The following is a 24,195-nucleotide window of genomic DNA, read 5'->3' on the forward strand; positions in this document are numbered from 1 at the left end:
ACCGCTTTTAATTTTTTTCAAGAACTTTTCCTTCACATCCACAACTTGACTGTTTGGCACATGAGGCCTAGCTTTTGACCTGTCTCTGCTTTCGACATGCTTTCCTCACTAAGCTTAATCGTTTCCGGGTTTTGATTTAAAGTGAGAGACGTCGACTCTTCATGTCACTTGAACACTTAGAGGCCACTGCAGGGTTATTAATTGGCCTAATTTCAATATTGCTGTATCTCAGGGAAGAGGGAGGCCCGAGGAGAGGGAGGGAGATGGGGGAACAGCTGGTCGGTGGAGCAGTCGGAACACACACAACATTTATCAATTAAGTTCATAGTCTTAAATGGGTGAGGTTCATGGTGCCCCAAAACAATTACAATAGCAACGTCAAAGACCACTGATCACAGATCACCATAACAAATATAATCATGAAGAGTTTGAAATATTACAAGAATTATCAAAATGACACAGATACACAAAGTGAACAAATGCTGTTGGAAGAATGGCACCAACAGACTTGCTTTGATGTGGGGTGGCCACAGACCTTCAATTTGTAGAAAATGCAGTATCTGCAAAGTGCAGTTAAACAAGGTATGCCTATCTATATGGTACTTTGCTAGAGTCATGGCACACCGCTTCTCAAGAAATCTGATTTCTGCCTATAGGTACAGGACAAGAACTAGAAGGGCGGTATTTAGAGGATCTAAAAGAAAGCATCTACTAATTCTTTCCTTATTCTTATTCTTTTATTCTTCTATTCCCTGGTACCCTAACTCTTTCATCTGTCTTTGGAACTCAGGCTCGTGGTACTTAAAAATAGCACTTCTAGATGTGTCTGTGTCTATCTTTATACCTATCCCCGTATCTGTACCTATAATTGAACATAGATACATTTGCCTTACTGTTTTCTTTGAACTGTTAATTGAGACTTGATGAAGATGCTTACTAAACTTCATGGCCGAAATACACCCCTGCTAGTGATTCCTATGTATCCAAATAACACCAATTGAAATGAGGAAGGCATCTTCAGAGGTTCTGAAATGTAAGGTAGGAAACCATAGGATTGGGAACATAAGTGCTACCTGGACTCTTGGAGAAAGGTAACTTGGGGATGAATTACTGGCTATACGGCATTAAGTAAACATGGACTCTAGAACATGATTTGAAATCCTACAGTAAGAGAATACTCAATAAGCATGCATGAAGGAAAAAAATCAAAGACTGCTTCTGATTTACTGGTCGTGGACCATACTGTACTCAAACAGAAAAGCCTATGCTTGTCTAGAGGAAAAGTTATTTTAAAAGCTTAATATGGCAGAAAGGGGGAAAAAAGTACCTGCTCAGATCATCTCATTTGATTAGTTTCTGCAGAAAGCTCAGATAGGATGTGGAGAGAGAAGAACCACGTATGGTGATTCGTATCCAAGCTTCTCCCCCTGGAAAGACCCTGGAAGCTGGTCCTCAGTAGGAGTTCAGGCATCTCTGAGGTTAAAAGATGGTGTTTCTCTTGCCTGGATCATCTGGGGCACAGAATTCAATAAATGTGAAGAGCTGAGAATAGAAAGAGAAGAAGGGCTCAGCTTCCTTCCCTAACATCAGTCTGTGTGTGTGTGTGTGTGTGTGTGTGTGTGTGTGTGTGTAAGGGGCATAGTACTCGAAAGTGAGAACTTGTAGGAACAGATGTCCCAGGAGCCATGCCTGGCAGAGGATGCCCTGGCAGTCCTTCTGATGGACTGTAATTTGCTCAGAAACTGAAGACTGCTGTGGGATCAGCTGGAAGACGCTGGGAAAGAGCTAAGGAAGGAGCTGGAACCGCCATGGAAAGAGTGTTCTGGAGGGGAAATGGCAAGCAACAGACAGACTTGGGCGCAACAAAGTGAGTGCGCCAGTGGAAAGTACCACATTAGGTATCTTCACTGAAAACCCTGTTGATCTGCTCCATTGAGCTGACACTCCGTGGATGGGGGGCTGTAGACAGTGCATGAAATTTTGGAAGGTCTTAAACTTCAAGCCCTCTCCCCTTGAATGAGAAAGAAATTGGCTGCAGAAGCATGGGAATCTACGAGCCAGGGAAATGATGGCAGAGGTGGTGGGCGGGGCACAGAGCCACAAGCAGGGAACCCTTTTTCACTTGCCCAATTTTTACTAGATAAGAATTTAATCTGTTTTATCTCATTCAATCCTCACAAATAACAGTTCAATTATTTCGGTTCTAATGTTATCTCTGTTTTGAAGATGAGGAAACCGAAGCCTAAAGGCTGAGGAAGGTGGTGATCTAGGGCTCATGCCTGCTGTGGGGCAATGCTCATGGCCGGTATTGATGGGCCACTTGCCTTTTAAAGAGCTAAGGCTGGACCGGACATCAGGAAAGAGAGAACAAAATACTACGCATGGTCTCTGGTATCTCTAAAAGGAAACGGGGCAGTATGAAGGCAAAGCTGATGCTATAAATGCAATCTTAGTCACAGGTTTCACAGAGACAAAGTGGGAAGGGAAACTGTGTGGAAACTTATTTAGGCTTCAGTAGAGTCTGTAAGGGTTGAAATTAGGCAGACCCAGAGGGAGGGTTTCTAGGGAAGGGCTGATATTCCCAAAGAAGACAAACCTTTCTATTAGAATTGGTTTCCTCTCCTTACCCAGATCTATCAGACACTACTTGGAAATTTCTGCCTCTCCTTGTTTCACTGATTAGCGATCTACCCATGTCCACTTGAGTTTATAAACACCCACTTTTCAAAATACTGAATGACTTAGCATGGTTGTTGTGTTACTGGCCAGTCACAACATGAGTTAGTTGTATCTAAATCTTTTCTTTCTAATATCTAATCAAAACCGGGTTTCCTGAAGAAGTGGATTTTGATAGAGACAGAAAATAGTCAACAACTGTACAACAGTAAAATGGTCAGAACTTTCCTAAGCTCACCCAAAGTGGGGTGGCCATAGTAAAGAAACTGGAAGTGAGGGCAAAGGGGCTCCAAGAGGGTTTGAGAGGCATTTTTATTTATCACCACATTTTGCATAGGTGTAGGTCTAAGCTTATCACCCTGAAAAAAGTCAGAGGAAATATTCATCTTCCCCCTCTCGTATTATATGACCTCTCGATTTAAGGACGCAGAACGCTGGTGAACAGAACTAGTATTTGTCTATTTGCTCAATGAATACATATTCAACCACCATCTATTAAACAGAGTTTTGTGTGCTAGTCTGAGACCCAAACTGCTATTTATATGACGTTGCTTGTTGTTGCTTATTCTGTGGGAAAAGAAAGATACCAGGGATGCAATGAAATATTGGACTATAAGTTTCGCCTAAGTTAGGGCTCTCTGTACTGCTTCGAGTACTGAGGATAGAAGATAGTAGTTTCTGAACTTACCAGAAAACCCACTAGTGGCCTGAAGATTACATCTTTAAAAGCACCAAGCCCACTGTCAGCAAAACTATAAATAATCGTAGGCTGGTTTTGGAGTGTGCATGTAATACTATTAACACATCGAAAATGGATCACAAATAGCGCCTACCACACATATTACATTTTTTCCCCAATAATGCCTACTTGTCTCTATTAAGCCATCAAGTCTATTTTACCACTCGCGATTGTAACTCAGGACATGTGTTTGCTAATTTGCTAGCTGGAATATCTTTGCCCTACAAAAAGAAAAACAACAAAAACCCCCCCAAAACCAGAAAACAAAACACACCCTATTCTGTAGTCCCAAGTGGGAGCAGTACCTGTCATATATCCCATTAACACTGGATTTCAAACAACTGAGCTGACCACTCCCTTGAGGAAATATCACAGAAATTCACTCACAAATAGCACTTATCTGTCAACGTGCATACGACCATCTCATCAGCAGTCTGGCTTTGATTAGTTTTTTTTAAGCTCTGTAGTTCATGAGAATCTGTCTTGCTTTTGAATTAAGAGGTGCAAGTGAATAAGCATCATCTTTACAGATGATCTGGATGGCAAACTATCACTATCTTTGACCTTCTTTAGGGGCTTTAAAGCATATTCAGGGATCCCCCAGCCATAGAGAGCGCTGATGGGTCCAGGTTACAGATGGACCAGGCCATCTGGACCAACTCTCCTTTTAGATGCCTGCTTTAGGCCATTTCCTTATTTATCATAGACAATAAAGGGATTAAAGAAAATGGGGAAAACATCAGTAAGTTAAATGATTTTGTTTGTATAGCTGTGTTAAAGAATGGTGGGAAAAGTCAGTGAAACTCAATGGCTGAAATTGCATTTAAGGATCTTCTGTGGGTTTTGATTATCCATGACTTGCTAATCCTCTCTTATCACAGAGAAGACAAGGGAAAGAATAAATGAAAGCATAAACATGGTTGGAGCATTTTATGTGTTACCACATATGTTATCTTTATAGTCTCAAAACACTTTTCAGATTGGAATCATGTTTTTGCAACAACTTTGCATCAACGGAACATAACATACACGCATATATTCACACACATGCACAATACCAACAACCAAGAACATATTCTTGAGAAATCTGAGATGTTATTTCTCACTCCATCACGCATCCACACCTCTAGTCAGGCTACTCGGTACATGGAAGGCTCCATGTTTTCCCCATGCGTTGCCCGTGTTACGTTCTCCACAGGAACTGAGATTCCCTTTCTCTTACCTTTCTCCAAATCCCACTTCCTACAGGAAACATTCTGGAACAATCCACCCCGCCCCCATTGACCTCTTCCTCTTTGATCTGCTGTCAGAATCATCAATGTAGCACTGGAAGGGATGCTGCCTCATTTGGCCTCTGATTTAATTTATCCGAATTCATCTTGTTTACCCAACTAGGTTGCATGGGGGTGGAAACATGATTTCTGCATCTAAGGGCACACCAGGCATAGTGCCTACTTAGCACACAGAGCTACTCAATACTTAGCTCTTTACCAACCATTTTAAAAAGAAAGAAAAATCTACAAATCCCAATGCTAACCCCTAGCTGTTCTGTTGTCATTAAGAGTGAGGCAAAATTCCTGAAATTCCATAGAACCTTTCCTCCAAACAGATGTTAATCCTTTCCCTCCTTTCCCACAGATTATCCCACTCAGATTTCATAAAATCCTGGAATGGAAGGCAGGGAAGGGCAGAAAATATAATTCCTAGATTTTTGTATTCCTCTTAGAAAGCACACACATGAAGCGGTGGCACCTTTGGTGGCTCAGATATTTGACGCCTGCCTCACCTGCTGGACAGGTACAGCAAAACCTCCGTTAACCAGACCCATCTATACAGAATCGTCAGTTAAACAGAAGCATGATCCTTCATGCATTAAAAGAAAGAGGTGAATTATAGCAAAAACAGGATCAAGGATTTATTTCAAAATCCACATCCTTGGAGGGCTCTGCGCCTACTACATATTCAGTCCAATCTCGTACATCTTCCTAGATACGATAATTGATCACTGCAATAGTAAGGAACATTTAATGAATGCTTACTCTCAGTCAGGAATCAAGCAAAATGGTTTAAATACCTCATCTCATTCAGTCCTTACAAAGAACCTACAGAGTATTCATTACCATTATACTCATTTAAGATATCAAAACTGAGACACCTAGAAGTAATGCAAGCTACCCAAGATCGCACAGCTTAGGGAGGGCCAGCGTTTGCATGGAACATTGTGGGATGCCAGAGAAGACGATACAGTACTTACCCATTGCCAATCACAATTCTCAATCATGAAAGATTTTCCTGGTATTTTATAGCTACTAAATTGAAATGCTGCCAACACATGACAGAGTTATTCACAATAAGATTTGGGGTGACAGAAGTTTTAGATCAACCCTCTATTTAAAAATTATTCAATAAACAGATCACACTCTTCACCTCCAACCCTGCATTCTGCTTAATCGGGGTTATCTTGGAGTACAGAGATGCAGGGAAAAGAGAGTAGGGGAGGAAGAATTTGTTGGCCCTATTTTGCAGATTTAAAAACCAAAAGCAATCTCATCAACAATTTGTTGGAAATAAGGCATGGATTAATAATAGAAAAAACATGGGGGAAGAGTTGAAATTTTGCCCTCACCCACATTTCCTGAGTGCCTGGAGGGTGATCTGAAAGAAAACTGGGTGCTTAACCTCTGGCTGTCATAAGTATAAATTATTTCAGCAATGTTGTGGGAGGTATATTTGCTTAGTTCAGTCATATTGGGAGAAGTTGGGATGAATTCATGTTGGTGAGGAACAATTGTATTAGTCAGTATAGGAGCTGATAAAGCAAATATTCCTGTTTAAGTCAAATTTTTATTGCCCAGTGATTCTTAGAAAAAAAACATAGAGGACCAGGGTTCTCTGCGTCTCTTACCTGGTGGTAAAGCTCAAGTTGCTAGCCATGCTCATATGTGTCACTGGGTAGGAGTCCTGTGTTTTGGGACCAGAGTGTTCCCTTCCGTTGTTTCTCATCACCATGACTGTTGCCCCTGCAATGTCATAGCCATCTTGGTGAGTTGGCATAATACCCCTTCATAAGGGATTTCTGGACTGTTCCTATTGGCTGAGAGAGCTCCAACCCCTTGACTAGGGAGAGGCTGAGAATCCTCAGCTACAGACTAGTCCTAAGAGGACGGTTTGTAGAAAACTCTTTTAATTTCCTCCTACAGAGTTAGAGAGTGGGTGAAAATGATTGTGAGGATGTTAATACCATATGGTATCCTTAAAATAAGTACCTACTGAGTACTTTCTTATCCATTCTGCACCTTTCTAATCCATCATTCTTCCCATCTCATCCAGAAGTATAGCATTTGGGGAGCCTTTCGGCTGCCAGCAGTCTATAGCCACTACAGGACTCTAAGAAAAGATCGCTATACAAGGCCCCTACTCCCTTCTGCAGATACTGGTCAGCCTGCAATTCATTCTCCTTGGATACTGCTTCTTTCTACTTCATTTTTCCTTCAAGGCTTCCTTTATTATTTATTTTAACTTTTGAAGAATCTTGATCTTACCTGGGATATGTCTCAAAACATTTGTGAATTTCCACATCTGGAAATAACACAAAAGCAGATAATCTTCTCATCTGCAAAATAGGGAGAAGACTAGGACCTCAAAGGGTGATTGTTGAGGATAAATGCAAGAATGTGTGAGCAACACTAAATGAGCAACAGGAAGCTGCTTTGAGATGGAAAAAAGCTGACACCTGAGCCTCCTGCACCCATATGTTGACACTCCATCACGCCATTTTTATTCCAGAACAGAGATTTAACCTAGGAATCCTTTCAACGCACTTGGCTAGGAAGCCATCCTTGCTCAATAAGAATTGGCACTTGGTACTGTGATGAAAAGTAACATTCTAAAGGATGCTTTGGAAGTTAAATGCTTTTCTTTCACTATTCAAAAACCCTGCATGATCTGCTTGCCTGAACCTGATTGCCAGGTGATCAGAGATGGGAAGACTGCCTGGGAAGAAGTCATCGAGGAGATGGACAGAGTCAGAGGAGCCATCACTGCTACTCCTCTTCCTTTGCCCACCTAAGTGGAGAAAAGAGACATGACCTTTCCTCCTGTGTCAATTTCAGAATCTCGCTGTACTTAAGACTACTCAGAATGGGGAGTTCCTCTGGAACAAGCCTTTAAACCCACAGCGAGCCAGGTTTTGGACAATGGCAGACAGAAAGAGCCACAGAGACATCTTGGTATCCCTCTTCTTTTGATGTAACTCTTTCTAAGCCATTTTAATCTGCAGAAAATATCAATTGAGTCAAAACACACTTTTGGAAGAAGAGGGACATCCTTTGCATATGTGATTTGTCGGTTTAAATCAGCAGTAATTGCATCATACAGGTGTACTAAGAGCCAAGTATGGAATAAGATTGCTCCCTATCTGTAATCCTCAGAAGCCTTCACTTACATATGGAATTTTGATGGGGCTTTCAGGTTGATTGATGTTTCCTTATTTTGTGGTTACCTTTTGCCCTGGGGGGAACGGCTTGGGAAGGGAACTTCTGAAGAAAAATCTAAGCGAGGACTAGCGTGTTACCAACTGTCAGTCTTTAAAGGCTAGTTGGCTTAGTACTCGTGATAGAAACTGAGCTGTGGAATGCAAAAGGCAACATGCCTAAACTGGCTTGGGAACAATGGAACTTTCGGGAAGTCTCTGTTTTCTCAGAGCCTCATTCTCCAGCCAACAACATTTGCCAGGTATTAAGAAAAGGTGGGAGGGGACATGTGGGTGAGGTGAGTGCTAGGTATGAACCCTGAGAAATTTTTGCTCAATAAAGCTTTGAATATTCCCTTGTGTCCTTCTTAATAAAATCTCTCCTGAAAACACATGAACGATCTGCATAATGTTGGAAGCGTTCATGATTATGGAAGTACGTCCATGGATACGGGGGTTGGAAGGCGCAGTCTCGTGGGGATGGGTGGAGTCTCTGGCTGTGTGCTGCTGGCTGCCCGAAGGGGAAAGAACTGGTCCACGTGATCTCTTTGGTTCCTTCAACTCTAAGTTCTATAATCCTAATGAATTTCACAAAAAAGTCTGAAAGTGTCCTCTCTACCAGGTTGCAGAGAGGGCTGTTAAGAAAGTGCAACAACAATTACTGCCCTTTCTCCCAGTTTCTTTGCTGCTTCAAACATCTGGGAGAAAAACCAAAGAATAAAATAAAACTAGGAAGTAAAGTCCCCTTCTCTCAAGGCAGTAGATAAGCAATTGAAGTTTCTCTGATTTTACTCTAAGAGCATTTGATCATTTGATTTATTTATATTTTAATCTATTTAGCTACAGCTGACAGTGTCCAAGTAATTATGTTTTCATATTTTAGGCAAGGGAAAAATGAAATGGATTTTTGCCTGACGCCCTAACCAGACTGTTAATGGCTTGCCATGGCTTACTATGACTTCTTCTCTATGGATATTCTAAAGAGGGCTTCCGAATAAAGCATTAGACATCAAAAAAGACATGGCATCTAAGACCTGTGGGTGACTGAAAAAAAAAAATTAAAGTCCTATGCACGGCCAGCATCTTGATTATCTTTCTCTTTTCTTCAAGAAGTGATTTCCTTGACAGCTACAGGCAACCATTTTCCTTTCCTGGCACACGTGATAGGATTGCATATTAAGACACGCCTCATATACGATTTCCATATGGAGAGCAATAATGCTACTCCCCTCTCTCTCCCTCAGGAAATCTTATCATAGTCCAAATGAGTGAAAATAATTCCTGCCTCATTTGGCTGATTCTGAATCTGCTCCAATTTACTAAGTAGCTCAATTGTTGCAAAATTTAGTATCTACCAGTCGTTGTGACACACCTAAGAAGTGATACCATGTATTCTGGATAAGAAACACTCCTCTCAGGAGCTGAAGAAGCAGCAGGACAAAAGATCAAGCCGATGCCTTTGTCTTGCAAAAGTAGGGATAACATTCATCCACCTATTTATTTTTTTATTTATGTATCTGTTCATGATCAGAACTTCAGGAAAATTCTTAGAGCCATGAAAGATGGCACGGATTGGCATGAAGAGAGGCTAGATCCAGGGAAACCTGCCAGGATGCTATTATAATCATCGGGATGAGAAATAAAGAGGGCCACGGCCAAAGTGGAGATGGACGCCAAGGACTCGAGAAAATGAAGCCGCACCGCCAACGGTGGGACTGACTACAAGAACAATGGCAACTGTCGTGAATACAGGAATGCAAGATACTGGTGTATGGTCTTTGTAGACTATTACCAGGTTGTTTTCCTTTTTGTTGGAATTGGGTGGACATGTGGTCCCTGGCCCTGCTTTAGAGAAGAAGAGGCATTTAGGAACACCTCTGCTCTCTCTGCTACCTATAGCCATTGGTGCAGGAGGAGAGCCAAGCTAGAGAGCTGGCAGATTCACTGCGGCGGTTAGAGCCCAACCTTCCAGGTTAGGAATGCTCATCCCTAGGGAACACTGGCTGGGCTGACTCCCTTCTTAAAGAGGTCACTTACTCTGGGATGCTGATGAAAAAAATGACCCAAGGCCAAACCTAAAGAAAACTATGAAGTAGAGTAAATTCAAGTTTGGACCTCCTATTCAAACTATTTCTTATCATTTCTGCCCATCCCTGACCCCTTTTCATGCCCTCTTTCCAATTTCCTCTTCATAATTCCCCTCTCATTTACACGTGACTCCATCACAAACATTAACATTTTAAGAAGGAATCTAAAGCCTTTCTCAGGGGGTGAGGATTAGGGGAATTTGGACACAACTTTCCTAAGGCCACTCTCCCGTTGCCCACTCTCCACGCCATCACATCCAGAGACCGGTGTGTGCTTCTCCCTGCCCTGGTTGAGGACCACCACTCTAAAATCTTAGGCGTTAGAGAATTCAGTGCTGAAATGGCAGGCAGTGAACTGTTGAGTTGGAGCTGGGAAAGTTTCTGCCCAGTAACTTATCTAATTACACATGATTCCTCCTGCTCTTCAGGCTGGCCCTACCATGCATGGTCTTCATGCTCTGGATCCAAAACACATTGGGGAATGGGTTCAAATAAGTATAATCTACCAGGACTTCTCTGCCAATTCTTATTTCATCTGAATTTCATTGATGAGAAAAATAACGAGATTCTTTTTTGAGTTTGTGTTCCCACGGGTTCTATGATAATTACTATATAGGTAGTACTTACTATTTGCCAGGAACTGTTCTTAATGCTTTCTATATGAATAGACTCAACCTGTATACTCTTTATGTACTAATATTCTCATTTAACCCTCTGAGATATGTAATATTATCACCAACATTTTACAGAAATCTGAAACACTCTGAGAGCTTAAATAGCTTGCCTAAGATCACACAGCTAAGAAGTAAGTGAGCAATGCAGAATCCAACGTTTTTAACCACTGCACCCTGCTGCCTCTCTAAAATGTTAGATTATGAACTTAAGGGGAGAACCTCTGGTATGGTTCTATTCAGAAAAAAAAAAAAAGGAAGTGATCAAAGAAGAGGGATTATAAATAATAGAACATCAGAACTGAAAAGAGCCACAGCGGTGATGAGGACTGCTGAATTTCAAAAGGATGACACTGAGATCCCAGAAGGTGATGTGTCTTCCCTAAACCGCAGTCAATCAGTGGCACTGCCGCCATCAGAATTCAAGTCTTCTGACTTCTCGTTGAGTACAGGAGGTGGAAGAAGTTGGTGGGACTGAGCAAGCTTAATTAACTCAACGAAGAGATAATTCTTTAAAGGGAGTGGACCAGGGATACATTTCATCTGACTCTGAAATGTAAAATATTCAACCTGGAATCTGAACGATCTCTAAGTCAGTAAATTTTCTATTCTATCATCTATTGATAAGTTTCTTAGTCCTTTTAGAAAGTTAACTCTCTGGGAGAATTTCCAAGACATTATCATGACTTTTAAATCTATAAGGCCAAGTAGTCCCCTTCTACAGTGATGTCCTCTTTGGCACATTTTTGGCTAGAACTAACTCTCCAGGTTCAAATTCACACACAAGTCCACTCCCCTGGCTACCAGACCCTGAGTGTTTCATGGTACTCTGCTGCCATCGTCTGGCTAAGTGAAGTAAGAACAGCTGGCTCACTCAGAGCCTGCTATTTAAGAATCTTGGTACCAGATTAATTATAGTTGTCCTGGATGTAGTAAAAGTGGTGATGGAGGATCAGTATGGAGCAAGAAGGAAAAAAAAAAAGATTCATTATGAGAAGAATGAAAGGTTCCGGGGAAGACCAAACGTCAGATTGTAAATTGAAAGTCTTACTGATTCCCTAGATACTATAAATTACCTGTTATAGAAGTGGGTGAAATTTGGCATATCTACAAATATGAATGCAGAGCTCTTCTCTTTAAACAAAAACCTTTCCATCTTTATACTAGACCAACTAACTTCCTGCTTTAAAATATTTATAACGAAAACACACTTAAAAGTCAGCTAAATGATTATTCAATTTATAAAAGTTTTTGTTTTGCAAAATGACTGACAGCAGTGTATGCATATGAGTGTATAACTTGCGTGCAGAAGTTTGATTTGTACACTGTGTTTACAGGGATATGTCCACTGCATGAAACAATGCTGCATTTTCATATGGGATAAAGATATGTGTAATGAGACGATACTCTTAATGTGTTATTTTTTTCTTTCTTATTCACATCTCTTTAATGGGACATTTCTCCATTTAGTCAGCCTCACCCATTGCCTCAAGAATGATTCATATTGGGCCTCCCTGGTGGCGCAGTAGTTACGTATCCGTCTGCCAATGCAGGGGACACAGGTTTGAGCCTTGGTCCGGGAAGATCCCACATGCCGTGGAGCAACTAAGCCTGTGTGCCACAACTACTGAGCCCGCGAGCCACAACTACCGAGCCCGCATGCCTAGAGCCCGTGCTCCACAACAAGAGAAGCCACCGCAATGAGAAGCCCTCACACTGCCACTAAGAGTAGCCCCTGCTCACCGTAACGAGAAAGCCCACACGCAGCAACAAAGACCCAACACAACCAAAAATAAATAAATTACAAAAAAAGAATGATTCATATTGTTATAGAATGCAAAAGAGTCAATGTTTAACTTTTGAACCCCAAAAAGGCTCTTGAAGCCCATTTAATTAACAGTATTCTTTAGAGTCAAGCGTTCCGTTGCAAGCCCTCTAGGTAATAGGGATTTCAGGAAATGGCATAGGAATAGTTTCTTTCTATGCCCAAAATTGTCTTAGATTTTCACAAAAAAATTTAAAGAGTCAGAGAAAATAGATATGGTTAAGATAGAGCCTTTAGGGCTTCCCTGGTGGTGCAGTGGTTGGGAGTCTGCCTGCCAATGCAGGGGACACGGGTTCGAGCCCTGGTCTGGGAAAATCCCACATGCTGCGGAGCAACTAGGCCCGTGAGCCACAACTACTGAGCCTGCGCGTCTGGAGCCTGTGCTCCGCAACAAGAGAGGCCGCGATAGTGAGAGGCCCACGTACCACGATGAAGAGTGGCCCCCGCTCGCCGCAACTAGAGAAAGCCCTCGCACAGAAACGAAGACCCAACACAGCCCAAAATATATAAATAAATAAATAAAAAATAAAAAAAATAAAGGAATTCCTTTTAAAAAGAAAAAAAAAAAACATAGAGCCTTTAGTTTGGAATGTGGGATGGAAGCATGAAAAGTTCCATGGACCTGCTCCTCCATGAAACAACAGTAACTAGTGAAAATTGAAACACACACACATACAAGCACAATTAAAATCTCTAGAAATTGTCCTACAGGCATGTAGCAAATGTAGACAATTTATTCAAAAAATTATACCAAACCTTAGGAAGAGCTACAAGAGCCACAGGCACTTGAGCCACAAATGGCTTCCTTTCCTCCAACCCCAACTAAGTGTGACAGAAGCTCCATTCTGGGTACGTGTGCCCGGAAATACAGAGCTACCCTTCCCTCCAGCTTCCAGGCGAGGGCTATGGTGTGTCTCGGGGAGGGGCAGGGCACCAGCATTTCTCATTCTCCCAGCCCCATGATGCAGAGGCTAAGTTTCAGGTGAGTACAACCAAGAGGATGGAGGCTCCCTTCCTCCACACAGCTCTCACTCATGGGGCAGAGGCCCTGCCCCAGCATCACAGGGTGAAAACCATGGAGCACTGAATAGCCTCATCCCAGCTCACACCCAAGGCCAAGGTTTTACAGTGGGAGAGGCAAACCAAGACCAGAAGCTACCGCCACTGCCCAGAGACCCGCTCAAAAAGCAGATGTGTCAATTCCAGAGAGGTGGACGACCGTTTCTACCCCACAGCTCCTGGGCAGTGGCTCAGAGATTCTGCCCAGAGGGAGAGGCAGGCCACTACAATACAGAGCTCTGATATTCTTCCCAAGGGAATTGGCTTTACTTGGAGTAGAGTGTGGAGAGGCTCAAGCCCAAGGATGTTCTTGAAAACAATAGTGATTTTGGTGGCAAATCATTAAGTGGATGCTGGTAGTTCCATGAGAGCAACAAGGTAAACCATGGGCCAGAATTTACCATAGTGAACCAGGAAAGAGACAGCTAATAAGTGCTCTCTCAGGATCAGAACAAACCTCAGACTAGCCTCAGAAACTACTCCTGCAAAGAGGCTCAAATTTAATTGCATAATATTGTAAAGCAATATATGCCTCAGGGTATTGTCAAAAATAATAAGAGTCACTGGCAGCCAATGAGTGTAGCCTAAGAGCTGGGTGTGATACCAACAGAGGCAGAGAGCTTAACAGAGAGTCAGGAAAGGAGACAATTAAAAAGAGCCCAGTTAAAACCACTGTCATCCCAGGGTGACTATGTGCATCCCAAGGCTATACTCTCTGATGGGCAACACCAGAGGCTTCACACCGCAGGGGAAATAGAGTTCAATGAAATAGTCCAGCCAAGCCACTAACCCACTAACCCAACAAGAAACGACAGTACCATCCCTGGTGTCCAGAGTTGCTACAACGAAAAGTTTGTGCTTCAAATTATTTGAAGAAAATGAAAAGCCAAACCACAGGATGGGAGGAAATATTTGCAAATCACATATCTGATAAGGGACATGTATCTAGGATATTTAAAGACCTAATGCAACTTAATAATAGAAAGACAATAGCCCAATTTAAAAATGGGCAGAGGATTTGAATAGACATTTCTTCAAAGAAGATATACAAATGGCTAATAAGATCCTTATTAAAAGATGCTCAACATCTGTAGCCATTAGGGAAATTAAGTTAAAAATCACAATAAGATACCACTTTACACTCATTAGAACAGCTATTATTTTTTTTAAAAAAGGAAAATAATAAGTGTTGGGTAGCATGTGGAGAAATGGCAACCCTTGTTCTTGTGCACTGCTGGTAGGAATGTAAAATGATGCAGCTGCTGTGTAAAACACTATGGTGGTTCCTCAAAAAATTAGACATAGACTTAATATTTGATATATCAATTCTACTTCTAGATGTATACACAAAAATTAAAAGAGGAACTCAAACAGATATCTCTGTGCCAATATTCATAGCAACATTATCCACAATATCCAAAAGTTGGAGACAATCCAAGTGTCCATCGATAGATGAATGAGTAAACAAAAGGAAGTGTATCCACACAATGGAACATTATTCACCCATGGAAAGAAGTGAGGTATTGATACATGCTACAACATGGCTATGTGAAAGGAGCCAGATGCAGAAGGCCACGTACTGTATCACCCCCTCTTTATGACATGACCGGAAGAGGCAAATCTGTAGAGGCAGAAAGTAGGCTAGTGGCTGCCAGGGAGAGAAGGACGGGGAATGATTGCTGCTGGGTATGGAGCTTCCTTTTGAGGTATGGAAATGTCCTAAGATTGATTGTGGTGATGGTTGCGTACATCTGCTGATATACTAAAACCCACTGAATTGCTGGACCCTTTGAAAGGATTTGGTATTTACTTCATAGTTTTTGAATTATATCTCGATAAAGCTATCAACCAAAAATGACAGAGCCTGGACCCCTGAGAAAACACTTAGTCCCTCCCAACCAACACACACACCTGGTGTCTCAGGAAGGTGAGAGGTGGTGAGACAAGGAACATAGGATAATTTTATGGTGTGTAAGGGGAGAAAATCCATAGGAAAACCCTCTTCATATGGATCCTGGAGGGCACACTTAGAGGAGTATTTAGTAACAGTGCAAGATGACTAGAGAAGAGCTGATGGCGGCACGTGTGTGTTTAAGCAGAAGACGGCCTGAGGGCACCACCTAGGTTCCCACATCCTGACATGCACACCTACGAATGTGGGGAGACTGACAAATCCCACAGAGCAGAGAGACCAAAGTAACATATGGAATAAAAAGACTAGGAGTAAAGGAAAAGGGGACTTTGTAGACCTCAAGACCAGAGGCTAAAAACTACAGTGAGGCACCACCTCACACTGGTCAGAATGGGCATCATCAAAAAGCCTACAAACAATAAATGCTGGAGAGGGTGTGGAGAAAAGGGAACCCTCTTGCACTGCTGGTGGGAATGTAAATTGATAGAGCCACTATGGAGGACAGTATGGAGGTTCCTCAAAAAGTAAACATAGTTACCATAGGATCCAGCAATCCCCATCCTGGGCATGTATCCAGAGAAAACCATAATTCAGAAAGATACCTGCACCTCAATGTTCACTGCAGCACTATTTACAATAGCCAAGACATGGAAGCAATGTAAATGTCTATTGACAGATGACTGGATAAAGAAGATGTGGTACATATATACAATGGAATACTACTCAGCCATAAAAAAACCCCAAATAATGCCATTTGTAGCAACATGGAAGGACCTAGAGATTGTCATACTAAGTGAAGTAAGTCAGACAGAGACAGACAGATATTTTATGATATCACTTATATGTGGAATCTAAAGAAATGATACAAATGAACTTATTTACAAAACAGAAACAGACTCAGAGACATAGAAAACAAACTTATGGTTACCGAAGGGGAAAGGTGGGGGGATAAATTAGGAGTTTGGGAGTAACATATACACACAACTATATATAAAATTGATAAATGAGGACCTACTATATAGCACAGGGAACTATACTCAATATTCTGTAATAATCTATATGGGAAAATAATCTGAAAAAATATATATATGTGCATGTATATATATATATACACACATGCACATATATATATATAACTAAATCACTCTGCTGTACACCTGAACCTAACACAGCATTGTAAATCAACTACACTTCAACAAAAAATAAATAAATTTTTTTAAAAAAGAAAATTCTATCTGAAAAAAAAGACCAGAGGCAATGGCAGGGACGATGGATTTCAGTAACAAACGACAGTACGTGACCTAAATCCAGGAGGAACAGTCACTGGTTGCCAATGCAGAGGTCACAGAAGTTGACACTTACAGACCTCAGGAACCAGTAAGGAGGACTCTCATGAAAGGATGCTTGGCTGTCCACTACGAGAATACCATATGGTTAAGCAAGTTTTCTCCTGCATTTAGACAGAATACTACTGGGGAGAAGAGAAGAGAAGAACCTTAGAGAGAAGGAGAGCCCTGATAGGAAATTCAAATTCTGAATTAAGTTTAAACGCTAAAACACTGGGATTTTACCCAAACAATCTTAACATACCTGGAAGAGACTAAGTTTCAAACCAGAAGTGATTAAGTTATCATGAATGCTCGAGATCAACTTTTCTCTTCCTGCTTTAAGTGGTAAGGGTTGTTGGTGAGCTATCGAGTTCAGCTTGAGCAAAGGGGGAAAGTTTCATTTCTTCACCACTATGCCAGAATGAGTACATTTTAAGCTCCCTACAATCCATTAAGGAACAGACTACTGTTCCTTAAGGAACGGTTTTGTTCGCAACACTAGAAGAAATGATAATTATGCTGGTGATAGAGGGGTTAGCTAATGCTACAGTGGCAATCGTATTGCAATATAAATGTATCAAATCATGTTGTACACCTTAAACTCATACAATGTTGTATGTCAAAGACATCCCGATAAAATTTAAAAAAAATAGAAATGGTCATGAGGGGGTATCCTTATACCCAACGAAGCAGTCAGATACAGGCTGAACTTTTAGACTGAAGGTGGGAAGACCTGCGTGACGTAGAGAAAAAGCAACAGGCTAATCATCAGCATGTCTGGAATTGACTTGGAAGGTGCCTCCAGCTGGCTATGTGACTTTGGACAAAATTACTGAATCTCTTTCGGAGCTCATTTGCATGGCCCGTGAAGGGGTTGAACTAGAGAACTAGTAAGGTTTCTTCCAGCTCTAAAAGACTGATTCTCAGGTCTTGGATGCCCAGTGGGGAAGTATCTGCCACTTCTTGGCCAAGTTCAAGTGGACACTGTCTTTCAGGAGATAGAGTCCCTCCCCTTTCCTTGGCCACGCCCCCAGAAGCTGGGCTGAGGACAGCCAGACAGAAAGCGCAGTTACCTGTCCTGTGTCGAGGATTCTTGCTTTTGCAGCTACATTTTCCAATTAGCTCGGGAGTATACACATCACTGTGACAGACGGCACAGTAAAAGAAGGCTCTGGACAATGAAAGCAAATCAAGAATGACTTATGTGAGGCTTCACACTAAAGAAACACGGGGCTGACTCAGTCTGCCTGCCATTAAGTTGTATTCGCTTTAGGACTTTCTCCCCGTTAAAGTAATAAAAAAAAATTTACCTTTTGACATCCTTTGCAGATTCAGCAATAAAGAACCCTAGTGTGTTCTTACGGAGCTTAACTTGAGCAGGTGGATTTAGTATCAGCCCACTGGAAACAGAAAATAATAATACAGTAATTTTCCCCTCCAATTTCTGGGGCAATATCTGTTTTTACCAAAGGATTCTCTAAGTTGCAGAGTTAATAGGACTCAATCCCTTTTGACTGCCAAAATTTACAGTAGAAAATGTGAATCTGACTGCATTTAATTCATCGACTGCTGCTGAATATACTGAGGGGGGCCAGGTCACAACCCAACTGCTGAGCTGCATACACTCCCCGGACTGTGTCCTGCATCAGAAATGGTCAGAGCAGTTCAGGTGCAGGAGGCCTTGCTGATGGAAGCTATCCAAGGCCAAACAGGCCAAGGCCACACAGCTGCTAGTCTTACGGTCATCCTAGTGGTGTACATCCTTAGGCTATTTGTCCTCTAAAATTAAATTCATCTAACTAACTAGCTGGATTCAAAAGTTCCTTTTATTTGCCTATACAATTTTTGAACTTGTTTATCCCTGACTTCACTTTTGTATATCTTGATTGCAAGATTTTTGAGAGCAGGAACCACGTGAATTGTTTCTATTTCTACACTACTTGAATATTTTGATTGTCTATTTTACTATGGTTTTGTGTGTTTGAAAACGCTGCCTTATAAACTTCATCCGTGATATTTTTTGATAGGGTGCTCCATTATGACTATCTGAGCTCCTCACGTTTCTCCCTGCTGGTCAGGATCTCCCGTTTTCATTTCCTTTCATTCAGACCTCCAGCAAGGTGAGGTCTTACAACCCTATACCTCCCCTCGCTTTGTGTGTGCATGGTCAAAGTACTCCTTTCCTCCTTTAAAACACACCTCTCCTTTCGTATTCACATTGGAAAGAGGTCAAGTCTTCCTTTGGGCAAAGCTTAGTCTGTTGTTAGGATATTCCAAAGTAACGTGCAGGCGTCAGAGCCTTACAAAAACAAAAGAGCTTGTGCAACAAGAGGTCTTCAGCTCTGTGCCAAGAGCAAAAGATGCTGAAGAGCTGAGGTCAGGCAGATGATTGCACAAGACATCGTGTGGCACTTTCTGACTGACTGACACTCACATGTCCCTGCAATCACTGCTTTTAACTTTGAAAAGGAAAGGACACGGATTTGTGCCTCCCCCACCCCAGTATCATCAGTTGATATTCACTACCTAACACGCGTATGTTTAAGTTGTATCTTCATACCTCCTTTTTTAAAGGCAGGGTCCTCTGAGCTCACGTTAAATGCTTAGTTATGAAGATACTGTCATAATAATTTCTCTGGTTGCATTTGAAAGAAGAGGTAAACATCTTTCAAAGAAGTTATTGCTGGATCCTCCCCCCGCCCCCTTCATGAATCACGGCCAGCTGCTCTATTAGAGAACGCAGGCCACTGGAACTAACTCAACATTCTCTGACTGGGGTCAGATCCAGCTTCACCTCTTACCAGGTGACAAACTGTTCCCTAAGACAGATCCTGAGGATTATCCAGAGCTTTTGCACATCTTAGAGTCTAGTCAGGCGCATCAATTAGAAGAAAAAATAAAAGGTGAGAAAAAACAGGTTTTCCCCTGGTTTTTCAATATACTTGCCTGAAGCCCAGCTTTGAGATGCCCTATTTTCCTTCCGTGTACAGTGACCGTGGTGGATTTAGCACAGCCTGGTGATCAGAAGTGCCCCCAGAGTAAGTTCACATTCTCGCTTGGCCCCTGGGTGTGGTGCAAGCTTGGGGAAATTATTTAACTTTTCTTGGCTTCTCCTCCGTAAAAATGGGGCTAATTGTACCCTTCTTACAGCATTGTTGGGAGGATTCGGGAGTTAATGTAAGTGAAGTGCCTAAAGCAGTGTCAGTCATGAAGTAGCAATCATGTAAGACTGCTATTACCAATATCTTTGCCAAATCAGGATTTAATTCTTTTGATGCATCTGACTCTTTGGTGAGAAACCAAAATTAAATCTCTGTTGGAGCAGCTGCCTCTTTTATTGGAGGTAGATGTACGCTAGGTAGTAAATAGCACCAGAACTTCTTGAATATATGTAGAACTTAGCTGCTTATTCATGTTTCTGTTCCACAATGTCCTGACAGTCATTCTAACAAAGTTTATAGAAATCTAGGATGTTAAATGTGGAAAGGATATTAAGAGCACTTGGTATAACAGTTTCTGAATGCCAGTGAATAAAATGACTATATCATGGGGACTCAAAAAAATTCATAGATTTTGGTTTTATAAAGTCAGAAGTGAGGTTTTGAATTCTATGTCTTTCAAACTTTGCAAATAATTCCGATGCATAACCCAGGTCATTGAAGGCCAAAGATGTTAAAACCTGATCAAGTTTTGGGCTGGTCTGAAACCCAAACTACCTGGCTCGTGAGGCTAAGACACCATCCTCTTTACTCTCACCTATTTCCCGTAGAAAGGGCACTTGTACATGGGTTTCGATTTCGAGATTTCCATGAGCATGGCAGAATTGTTAAGTAAGATTCAGCCAGCCAGATGGTACTATTCTTTACTCTCCTTAAGCACTTGCTCTGTACTGTATCCCACTGACCCCTTTTGCTCAGATACCTTCTACATCCTCTCTAATTGACACATTGTTTCTTCTTTCTAGCCTTTCATATACTTTGTAGTCCCTCTGATATCATTCAAAATTATTGAATTTTGACTGTTTCCCTATGATTTTAGGGTTCCTGGTAATGTCAGTCTTTGAGCTGGAAGGGGTCTTAGAGATTAATTAATGTGGCTCCCCCCTTTTACAGGTGATGGACATTTCTCTACGGCCACTGGGCTGGCAAATCATAATCAGGATCAGAATCTAGTCTATTGATTCCAATTTAATTTAAGGTAGTTTCCCACTAAAAAACACACAGAAGCCAACATAAGTGTTTCTTGTTCCCCATTCCACTTAAGCCTCACTTTTTATTTTTCAGCATCTTTTATCTCTATATCATTGTGGCTGATTCTGGACTTTCTTTTTTATTATATGATAACTTCTCTTACTTCTTGTATTATTCAGTACGGATTTTCAGGAAATGCTGATGGTCTGATAAGGTTACCTCTTTCCTTTATCAACAGCACACTTTGCCCAGCAGGCCAAATTCCCATTTTTCCATATTTTGTGGACTAGTTTCTAAGGCTAGAGTTTGTGGGAACATTTTTATCACAAATAATTCTATTTCATGGTATGGTTTCATGGTCAAGACTTACAAGATCTGGTAATATACTGAGGAACAGATCTGAGAAGGTGACCATTTCTTCTGTCTCCTGATCATGAGACACAACTGGGGCAAGGCCATAGGAACAAAGGCAGAGCTCCTGCCCACCCACTAGGGCAACCATTCTAACCTCAGTCATTAGAGACAGTATTAAATGCACCACAGCAGCCTGGGTGCCTTGAGAGCCTGAGGCCGGCTCTCAACAAATAGCAAAAAGCTTAGTTACGGCTGTATGTTTGGAAAAATCTTAATCATAAAGATTCCCCCTCAAAGACTCTGAAGCGATTTGAAGTCTCATTGGTACCAGTAACCGTGACACACGGACTTGTGTTCGATGGCTATCAGCATGAGGTGCATCTTCACGAAGCAGAGCCTGGGAAGGAAGACAAGCAATGGTGAGGCAAGAGAGGACAGCACAGCACCAGGTCACAACAATACGACGGACACTCTATGCTCTTTGCCTGGGAGGACACCACCCCCTCCGCAGGGAGAGCCCCTCAAATATGGAATGTTCACTTGAAAGTGAATCCATCCTGGAGTAACGCAGAGCCGGTGCGCCAACTGGGACAGAGGTGAACCTGTCCCGCACAGACTGTAAACCTCCAGGCTGCAGACACTCAGACTTATTCATCCTTATACCTTCTGTGTTTGTCACTGAGCCTGGTCTACAGTGAGCCCTTTGTGAACACTGGGGAAAGAATGCATTGCACGAAAATGAGGACAGTGTTTCCCTTAACTTACCGGCAAACATCAGGAAAGCTCATTCCAGCAAAGTCATCAGAGAGGCGTTGAGTCAGGATTTTGTTCCTCAGGCCGCTAAAGAAATGCTTCTGCCAGGGCTCTTTAGGGCAGATCTGTAACACACAGTCAGACCACATGAGGCACAGTGATGTGGGAAATGGGATATTCAGTATACAAATTGTGTATTCTGCTCAGCACCAAACCAGTACCCACTGCATTCAGGTCCCAGAAAGGAGACTTGTCCTCGTGCTTAACTAGAGAAATGTCAAAGGAAGAACAAAAACTCTAACATACATCTCAACTACTTCCAGAATGAAGTAGGAGCGTCACGACTTAGTTCCTCCCCAGATGGCATCCACCCCTCCTGCTGGAAATTAATTCTTCTTCCAATAATTTCAGCAAGGTAGACTGAACCAGGAACAGTAAGTCCTGTTTGAGGCAGGAACAGTAAGATGGGAAGAATAATGTGGAATCTAACTCGTCTCCCCCTAGATATGGCTGTTTAAGATTTGTTTAAAGAACATGTTAGTTTTCTACTCACTGACTAACCATATACCACAAAGATGAAAATATTCATGACTTCTGCTCAGTATCGGAACCCTTCTTGGTTTAAATAAACTCAAAAAGCCATCCTGATCAATGGAAATGAGCACGTAAAAATCAAGGGCAGTGGTAGGCTTCTAGAGAAATGGGGGATGTGACAAAAGGATTTCTCTCAAAAAGAGCTAAATGTTGTCTAACTGGGGGGCGGGGGCAGATGCTGCTGAGTAACTCATCTCTGACATCCGTGTAAGACCCCCAGGGATTCTGTTTTGCTCTACTTGCATCCTCCTCATCCTCCTCCATCCGCAGCCATGAGAATCACCACCACGCTGCTCTGACCGGGCACGACTGGCCCCTTAAAGCCCAGAATCTCCAATGAAAGCCTGGAATTCCTAGGAACTCAGAAACACCATGGCAGTGGAGAGTTAAGGCCAGCTCAGAAACATTCCTCAGATGGCCATCTTGTGGTTTAGGAAGAACAAAACAAAAACAAACACACAACAAAAAAATTCTGCCCTGCTGATAAAAAGGACCACCTCTTTCCAATATACCTCATCACCGTCTCAAGATGCAGCTGACTCTCCTGCATTTTCCCCCTTTCTTAAAGTCCTCTCCCTGTGCAGTTCAAGTCACTAAGTCCTCATGACCAAAGAAACTGGCTTAGTGCTGCTAATCCAAATGTTCCAGGTTTTGCAAGAGGGTAAAAAATAACCGTAAAGATGAAGATATCCTGAGTCAGTTTTTTTTTTTTTGCAATAAAGACTTATTTTATTTATTTATTTATTTTAACATCTTTATCGTATAATTGCTTACAATGGTGTGTTAGTTTCTGCTGTATAACAAAGTGAATCAGCTATACGTATACATATATCCCCATATCCCCTCCCTCTTGTGTCTCCCTCCCACCCTCCCCATCCCACCCCTCTAGGTGGTCACAAAGCACCGAGCTGATCTCACTGTGCTATGCAGCTGCTTCCCACTAGCTATCTATTTTACATTTGGTAGTGTATATATGACCATGCCACTCTCTCACTTCGTCCCAGCTTACCCTTCCCCATTCCCGTGTCCTCAAGTCCGTTCTCTACGTCTGCATCTTTATTCCCGTCCTGTCCCTAGGTTCTTCAGAACCTTTTTTTTTTTTTTTTTAGATTCCATATGTATATGTTAGCATACGGTATTTGTTTTTCTCTTTCTGACTTACTTGACTCTGTATGACAGACTCTAGAAAAAACTAAAAATAGAACTACCATATGAGCCAGCAATCCCACTACTGGGCATATACCCTGAGAAAACCATAATTCAAAAAGGGACATGTACCACAATGTTCATTGCAGCTCTATTTACAATAGCCAGGACACGGAAGCAACCTAAGTGTCCGTCAACAGATGAATGGATAAAGAAGATGTGGCACATATATACAATGGAATATTACTCAGCCATAAAAAGAAACGAAATTGAGTTACTTGTAGTGAGGTGGATGGACCTGAGTCAGTTTTTTTTTAAATCAGAAAGGGAAACAGGATGACAAGATGGATTTTGGATTTGGATAGTAGAATCGGGAGCGTGAATAAATCA

At 41.9% G+C, this 24,195-nt stretch overlaps 1 protein-coding gene across 6 annotated transcripts in view; it reads right to left on the reverse strand.

Moving 5' to 3' along the window:
• KCNU1 (potassium calcium-activated channel subfamily U member 1) overlaps window positions 1-24,195 on the reverse strand; it is a 171,998-nt gene that overhangs the window by 61,603 nt on the left and 86,200 nt on the right. For all 6 annotated transcript variants that reach the window (XM_082374957.1, XM_082374953.1, XM_082374954.1 and 3 more), the window contains 5 exons: window positions 22,078-22,190; window positions 21,641-21,709; window positions 18,079-18,168; window positions 17,842-17,939; window positions 6,321-6,435 (listed from right to left, as the gene is read on the reverse strand). In XM_082374957.1, the coding sequence (XP_082231083.1) occupies window positions 6,321-6,435; window positions 17,842-17,939; window positions 18,079-18,168; window positions 21,641-21,709; window positions 22,078-22,190 (485 nt within the window). The remainder of the gene's footprint in view (window positions 1-6,320; window positions 6,436-17,841; window positions 17,940-18,078; window positions 18,169-21,640; window positions 21,710-22,077; window positions 22,191-24,195) is intronic.

This window comes from Balaenoptera borealis (genome assembly GCF_965194805.1).
Source record: "Balaenoptera borealis genome assembly, chromosome: 21".
Classification (NCBI taxonomy): domain Eukaryota; kingdom Metazoa; phylum Chordata; class Mammalia; order Artiodactyla; family Balaenopteridae; genus Balaenoptera; species Balaenoptera borealis.